Genomic DNA, 8,601 nt, shown 5'->3' on the forward strand with positions numbered 1-8,601 from the left:
GTACTAAAACTCCAAGGTTTTCTATATAGGTGAAATAGGGAAAACAATCAATATATGCTATATATAAATGCTGCTACTGATTACAACTAACACATAACATTTCAATTAAGTGTGCATCTTGAGACAAAACAATGGCATTGGCATATTTAAAAATGCATCAGTGTAAGTTGATTTCAGTTGCTCAAACAGGCATTTTAGTCTGGGACTAGGTTTAAACCTTGTCTGTGAAACCGGCCACGTGTAGCGTAAATGTATACTATTACTGCAGTGATAATAAATTATTGGACTTTTATTTTGACAACTTCCGCTTTCACCTGGAAGTACAACAGTAAATGGTTCGCATTTCGCAGACCACCTTGTGCTGCAAAGAAGATTCACAACAAACATTCGTGATTTAAGACCTCAGCTGATTAAACTTTACTAGAGATTATAAGGGCTGATCAGTCATTCAGCTGACATGGTAAGCGAACGTCTATAAACTTGCAGATTAGTCAAACTGAAGCTCAGTTCCTGTGTTTAGTAGAGAAGTTGTAGCTTACTGGTCTGCATTCTCGAGCGCGCCCTAATGTGGTGTCTTATATCGACGAAAACCTTCTAGCTTTGCGATAGACGTAGAACCGTGTTTTAATTAATAATTTAATTATTGCTTTAAACATGTACGTTACAAACCACTACAGAACCCACTGATCTATATATTGATATATATATATAGGCCTAGATAAATATTATAGATCAGTGCTACAGAGCGCAGACACATGCGATGCGCTTTAGTAACTTAGTCAACAGAATATGGGTTTTCAATTAAATGTCAGCTAAAGAGAAGCAATATAACACTTTTATTGTACGCTATGTAACTTATTCCTATTATTAAGAAATATTTAAAAAGATGAATGGTGCATTGTTCACTCCCTTACGAAAATGAACCATGGTTTTGTTATAGTAAAGTGTAGTAACCATGTTTTTCTTTTTTTCGGTGGATTGATTACTATTTGTTTTTCAATTAAGCTATCTCGACAGCTTTAAAACTACTGACATTTATAAAATATAATAGTTTTCTTAGTGTGTTTATTTGTTCAGACAGTTGCACCAGCTGACATTTTGGGGGTTTAAGATAACAAAACATTAAATAATATGTAGGTTATTATTTAAATGTACTAAAAATGATTTCAAACTAAATGGGCTTATAGAATAAAATGATGTGTGTCATGAATTTATAAAATAATTGAAAAAGGAAATAATGCATTTGGACACAAAAATGTGCACGTCATGTCATTGACCCAGTTACCATGGTTTAATAACCTTTTTTTTTGTGTGGTTCATTTTCATAAGGGTTGTCAGTAGATTTTAGAATTGACACCAGAAAAAAAGTCTAAAATCTAAAGATTCAGATTCACCACCTTTACTGGTTGATGTCTTCTCTCCTAGCTCCCGTTATCTTTACTGAAGACAGCACAGAACCACCCGATGGTGAGTATGAGGCAACTCACATTATGTTTTGTGCAACTTTATCATAGCCATGTCCTTGAGTAATACTACATGCCATGGTCTTTGCTGTTTTTGGAATATAGTACAGTAGCAATACCATAGTGCATGTATATAGTGATCATTCAGTATCGAGGTAGTCCACAAGTAAATATCTCATTACTTTTCTTCATAGAGAAATGTATTTATATTATTATCAATAATATATAGTACATTCCAGACAACATGAGACAAGATGATGTACTTATAAGTATTTAACTTCAGTATAAAGTCAAGTCATAAACTATAAATGTGATTTAAACAATATAAAAAAAAGAGTACTTGCTGAATTCACTGAAAACGATACTACCCAAAATCATGAAAAGCCAGCCACCAATCAATCAGAAAAGTCACTGTTACCACGGGAATGGAAATTCTAGCATTGCATTGGCCATCCACTCCCATAAAGCATTGAACATGATGTAAGGCCTCCCATCACTCTTAATCAACTAATAGCCTATATCTGAATATTTTACGATAACCAAATATATTGTCAATAATTTAGTGTTGTAGCATTTATTTATTTTTTATTCTTCAAATCGAGGTTTGCAATGTTTTCTGGTGATTCTGGTTGGTTTAGTTAAAGGCTTAAAACAATTAATTGAATCTTTTTTTTTTAAATGCCCATGGTGAAAATGAGAAAAAGAACCCCTGAAAAGGGGGCATTAAGTTTTATGTTGTTTTATAAGGGAAATTAAACCCAACTAACATAACCAATAAAAAGTAATGGCAATTAAAAAGTTGACCTGTTTCTTAATTTAGTCTGCTTTTGTTTTCAGCTGGTGGAGTTAAAGAATGGTGAGACGTACAATGGCCATCTGGTCAGCTGTGACAACTGGATGAACATCAACTTGAGAGAAGTTATTTGCACTTCAAGGGTAATTAAATCTTCATTCCTTGAGATGAGGGGTTCTTTGAATGTTAACATGATTGAACGATTATGGCATTTATGTGTGCTGAAATGTAAAGGTTATTTCTGCCTGCTGATTTTGATTTGCAGGATGGAGATAAATTTTGGAGGATGCCGGAATGCTACATCAGAGGAAGCACCATTAAATACTTACGAATCCCTGATGAGATCATAGATATGGTGAAAGAGGAAGTACAATCAAAGGGACGCGGCCGGGGAGGCATGCAGCAGAACAAGCCACAGGGAAAAGGCAGAGGAGGTGGACCTGGAAGAGGTGGTGGAACCGGCAGAGGTAAGACACATTTCAAAGCCTTTGTTAAAGGAATAGTGTGGCAAAAATGTTGGGTTAACTTAAATGTTGCAGTCATCATTTTTTTAATGCAAACACACTAGTGATGCACGGATCACGGTAATATGTGCATTCCAATTTATTAATGTGTTCATTTTAATAAAGTTGAAATCTCATTTCACTGTAAAATGCAACAAACGTGTGTCACTGTTTTACTTTCATTTTCAACAACAACATATTTTACTTCAGTCAAAACCAATCCAACATATTAGAGCCCTGCACGGGCCAAAAACTCCAGCCCTAACCCGGCCCTGGCCCGTGGTGTTCAAGCCCTACTCGGCCCCAGCCCGACAACGGCTGCAATTTTTCAGCCCGAACCCGACCCGAGACCAACATCAATATCACTTTAAGCTCTCTCTGATGCGCGCTGTCTCTGCTACACGCAAACACACGCACGTCACACGCTAAGGTCAACTTTTATTATAGGCCTGAAACATCATGCCCAATCATGCCCACAAATATTGAACAGACTGTCCATTAGAGAGAAGCATAAGCATGCAGTAGAGAATAAAGCGCTACGGGATCCAACCGCAAAAATAAGTAAATAAACATTTCTTTGCTTTTAAGTAACTGAAGAACAATGTTCAAAACAATGTTCAAAAATGAAGAACTCTTCACCAACTGGCTAATGTTAAATAATATTAATTTAAAAAATAAAATCCAACTTCTCCCTGATCCTCTGCATGGTCAACTGTCACCTGTTAATGCACGTGAGTGACGCGTGCGTATATGCGTACTGCATTTGTGTTGCTTAGGTGATGTATAATATTTATAATATAATATAACAATATTTCATACACACTGTGACGTGTGCTTTGCACGTATATTATGGGCACAATGAAAGGAGAGAAGCCTTCGGGCTTCGGGTCCGACGGGCTTGCAGACCTCTACAACATATGCCTAGAGCACCTCATAGTGGTCATTACATAAAACACAAAGGAAATAACCTAATGAGATATTGCTTAATAACTTAACAGATTTAACTAAAAATGTGCACAAGCGTAGCAGAATTTATTCTAAAAGTGTTTTCCAACATAATGATGGAAATATCAAGGGTATGCGCGTGACATCACCCTCGACCGGAGTGGCAAAGTGCCAAAAAGGCTGAAAATTTTTAATTAATAAAAAATTATTATATTTTTAATATTTTAGTTAAATTTGAGTGACCAACCCGCAAAACAGAGCACAAAACTTTGTTTGGCTTAATTTAAATTGATGGGCTCGCTGTCATTCTGCATGAATCCAAATGTTTCCATGGTCGCGATGTAACATTTGCCTGCTAACCAATTATTTATTTTGTAAACAAACTTGTACTTCACTCTTATGCTATTATTCATATTAAAAACATTGCAATTTTGTGTTTTAAAATACAATACAACAACGAGCACCATATGATACCATTTACGGTGCATTCGGTCTCCTTGACAGGATATGAAAATATACTGCCAATAATAACCTCTGTTTTAGCCAACATTTATCACCATTTAAAGTAAAATGATCCCAAATGTAACTACGCCGCACTCGCTTCATTTTATCAAATGATCATATTTACATCGATTAATTTCAGAAAACTACTAGCCTTTTATTTAGACTAATAACCTTTTCATTCGAGCGAGGAAGCTGGCGTTTTGAGTTGCATTTGCTTATGCTGGAATATATGCCACTGCAGTAAATGCAACTTGCAGTTTTAAAGACCCCTGTGGTACAAAACAAGTTTTTAATGTTGTTTATATGACTATGTGGTGTTTTTAAGATTCTTTAAGACAAACCATGAGCAAATTCACAAGTCAACACAATTGCCGAGTATTTTCTCCTTAAAACTGCAGTGAACCAAAGACTCAAAAATGCGGTTTGAAACCGCTGGTGTTTCTAACGCCACAAATACCATCATAACCGATCCCATTAAAGTCAGAGCGGGCTTTAGCATATCTTTAACTATGTTACGAGGCAGGGGAGTATCATGAATTACGTATGTGATGTATATTACGATGTAATGATGAACATACATGCCTTTCTCCACTGACGTTCAAAGCTTTTCAAGGATTTTTAGAAGGCAGCTTCCTGACTCTGAGATGGCGAGCGGGAACATGGTTTGTGTAACATTAGCAACACATTATTAGCTGTTTTATAACGTCAAGCAAAAGGCTAGTCATATTAAAGGTTGTATCAGCGATTTCAGGCCAAAATAAATAGTGTTCCAACCAATCACCGACTGGGGGTGGGTGTTGTGAGGTTTTGCGCTCGTGACTCAGACTTCGCGTGCAGCCGTGCACGAGCGCAAAACCTCACAACACCCTCCCCCTGTCGGTGATTGGTTGGAACACTATTTATTTTGGTTTTGAGTAGTTGGTGAAACCAATTGTTTTTGTGTGCAGATCTCAGAGCCTAGGCTGCCTACAGAGACGTGGTTTTTTGACGGCCTGCTAATGGAGCGGGCAGCTAGCGGATCGTTAGGAAAGATTAGATGATGTGATCATTTATGTTTGGGCCTGAAATCGCTGATACAACCTTTAATTATCGTTATGTGTCTGACGCTGTAGAGAGCGATACATAGACTAAAATGCATTACCATTCTGATACATCGGTTTGTATTCAACCCTATAATTGTATGACGATCGATCATCAGGATTTGTGTAAATTAAAATCTCTAGTTTGAAGGGAGTATAGTCTGTGTTTTCAGGCTATTAACGAAATGAAATTTTGCCAAAGAAGAACTTTTACTTCTAATAAATGTTCATTTAAAAGCAGCCTACTTAAGTGTAATATGATATTATATCATGCGTAGCACACTGAGAATTAGAATATTTGTAATGTGACGATCGGGTGCAGAAATTCATAGGTTAAGTTGGGTGGCGGGTCTCCCTGGAAATTAAAGAAACCTAATATCAATTTGGATTTAGCTTATCAGAGGAAAGGAGTGACTCATCCAAATGTATATAGACAGCAATATTTGGACATAAGAAACCAATTTCCTTTTCATGTACCTATATTCACAGATGGTTCGAAGGTGGAAAATAGTGTAACGGCAGCAATGGTGACGACATCAACGCTATGGAATCCGTATTCCAAAACAGTGCTCAATTTTCTCTGCTGAAGCACATGCTTTACTTTTAGCTTTGGAGCATATTGAAAATACAGTACAAAAACATTCTATAATTTTTACAGACTCAAAATCTTGCCTTCAAGCAATGGACACTTTAAAAATTGATAATCCTTTAGTGGACTGCATCTTAACCAAAGTAGATTATCTGCTCAATCAGTTCTTCAGTATTATCTTTTGCTGGGTTCCAGGACATGTTGGACTTGCAAGAAATGAGCAAGCTGATGCAGCTGCCAAGGAAGCTCTTAATAAGGAAATGAATGAATGTCAAATTCCTCCCTCAGATATTAGACTGATTATTAACAGATATATTTTAAATAAGTGGCCAGAAGATTGGCATATGTGCAAGAATAATAAGTTCAATGCAACTCATCCGGAAATTAAAACCAGGACTTTTCTCAATTTTAAAACTAGACTTGATCAGGTGATCTACACCAGATGTCGTATAGGTCACACAAGTTTGACCCATGCTTTTTTACTTAAAGGTGAAGACCCAACATTATGTATGTTTTGTAGGATTCCTTTGACTGTCAAACATATTTTATTAGATTGTCCTGGACTTAACACAAGTAGAATGCTTTTTTATGAAGTTATTTCAGTTAAGGACATTTTTAATGAGATTATACCTAAAAAGGGTTTGGATTTTTTTATCATATGTTAACTTAAAAAAATATATTGTATAATATGACTTGCTGGTAATCCTTGTTCTGTTTTTTTTTATTGTATTTATATGATATTTGTATTTTTGTAATTGAATTTTTGCCATGAAGATAGCTCTGATTGCTGACATGGCATTAAATAAAAAAGATGATGATGATGATGATGGGTGGCGGGTGGATGATTTATTTTTAACCGTGGATTCGGGTGACGTCAACTGTGCATCTCTAATACACAATTGACAGACTTTTTTGTGTGTCTTTTTAGGTATTTTTGGTGGCCGTGGCAGAGGCATGCCGGGAACTGGCCGTGGACAGCAACAAGATAAAAAGCCTGGTAAACCACAAGGTGTGAAAAACCAAAACTAATTTTATAACAGATCCTTCCCTTGTGTGCTGGTATGAGTTTTACTCCTTTTAGTCACAAGAGCACCTCTTCAGGTCTCTGGATGTTCATACATTAACATCATCATTTTCTTTAGAGGCTCATTTACAATCCTCAGTTCGTGCATCAAACTGTTCAGCAACTTTTTAGTTTAATGTAAAAGCCTTTAATGTCATGTGAATTTTTACCCAATATCTGATACTTATTGTCATCTACTTTCTCAGTTTGATCATCAACCGAAAAGAAGTGAGTTTATTTTGGAAATGGACGTCCTGGATCTCCGAAGGTTTTTAATTTGGGCAAGCTGATGTAAAGATGCTTTTCCATTTTCTTCAAACTGTTTTTATTTCTGTTCACTCACATTTTGGTGCATGTTTTCACATTTGCTCTTAAGTTTGTTTGTTTTTGTTTTTTTTAAATACAACCATGGTGTAACTTGACTTGTGCACTTGTGAATAAACAATTTTTGTTAAATATTGCAATTGCTGTTAATATGTGTGTCAACACTCCATTACATCTAAACAAATGGAAACAAGTTGCATGTATTAAATAGTTAAATCTTTGGTAACTGCTGAAAAACTCTTGGCAAGCCATTTTCATGTTGGCCTTCCAAAAATAGTCTTTAATATTTCTTTGCCTTAGTTTTGGAGATCTCTAGATTGGTAAAAACACATTATTTTTGGGAAGCCAACATGAAATTGTCTTGCCAAGAGTTGTCTCTTTGAGATTAAACTGAGATTAGCAGAATGGATTATTTATTTATTTATTTTTAGGGTTACCAGTCACCACACTTTTTGAATAATGAATTCCTATGACATTTCCATTCACTTGTGATTTAAAAGATATGGATTTTTAAAGATGATTTTCACATTTGATATTGAACGATTCAGACAGATATGTGGATCACTTCATTTTTGACTGAAAAAAAAAAAAAATATATTTACTCCGATTCAATTTTGCTCACTAATCAGACATTGCCATGACTCGCAAGCTTGACTTTACACAAGCAATATTTTAGACCAAAGCATAAAAATGACACCGCTCCTTGCGATTATGACATTAATATAATGTCTGTCCTTGCTTTGGTTTGTCAGTAAGCAAATGTTTTAATGCACAGAATTGCTGCTCGATAGGTATTACATTTAAATTAAAAGTGGTGCTTCAAGTTGAACACACCTAATATCATTGTTGGAAGAAGCACATGACCCTCTAGCATTATTATAATCCATTATTATCCATAATCCAAGTCCATTGGACTTGGACAGACAGCAATCCATCACAGGGCTCACACACAAATTCACACCTACAGACAATTTAGTCAATAATTCACTTATGTCTGGATTGTGGAGGAAACCGGAGGACTCAGAGGAAACCCTTGGATACACAGAGAACATGTAAACTCCATACAAAAATGCCTCCTGGTTCCCACTGAGCCAACATGCCACCCTTTTTAAATAACTGAATTAAATTATTTGTATTGTTGTATTATATATATATAATATAAAAACTTTGTGTAACATTTTATTAGAATCTCTTTGTTTTATAATTAGACTTAGATTAAGATCTGAACTCAATGGAGGCAAAACTTATGCAGAAATGCATATAATCCTTTGTCAGGATGAAAACCAAAGTAGTGACAGATCTTTTCCGTATTTTGATGTTCATTTGAGTGAAACGGTT

At 35.6% G+C, this 8,601-nt stretch overlaps 1 protein-coding gene across 1 annotated transcript; it reads left to right on the plus strand.

The window, feature by feature from the left end:
- The first annotated feature begins 302 nt into the window (after positions 1 to 302).
- Positions 303 to 7,399, plus strand: lsm4 (LSM4 homolog, U6 small nuclear RNA and mRNA degradation associated). Its single transcript, XM_082156686.1, has 6 exons — positions 303 to 460; positions 1,426 to 1,467; positions 2,301 to 2,399; positions 2,522 to 2,723; positions 6,805 to 6,885; positions 7,146 to 7,399. The coding sequence occupies exons 1-6, from the start codon at positions 458 to 460 to the stop codon at positions 7,148 to 7,150; spliced, it is 432 nt and encodes a 143-aa protein (XP_082012812.1). The 5' UTR covers positions 303 to 457; the 3' UTR covers positions 7,151 to 7,399.
- The last annotated feature ends 1,202 nt before the right edge of the window (positions 7,400 to 8,601 follow it).

Source organism: Leuciscus leuciscus (assembly GCF_965113295.1).
Source record: "Leuciscus leuciscus genome assembly, chromosome: 23".
NCBI lineage: Eukaryota > Metazoa > Chordata > Actinopteri > Cypriniformes > Leuciscidae > Leuciscus > Leuciscus leuciscus.

Bases quoted from the DNA above. Each gene is read 5' to 3' on its own strand.
- lsm4 (XM_082156686.1), top strand. The intron at 2,400-2,521 runs GTAATTAAATCT...TTTGATTTGCAG, and splicing joins AAGTTATTTGCACTTCAAGG to GATGGAGATAAATTTTGGAG. The intron at 2,724-6,804 runs GTAAGACACATT...GTGTCTTTTTAG, and splicing joins AGGTGGTGGAACCGGCAGAG to GTATTTTTGGTGGCCGTGGC.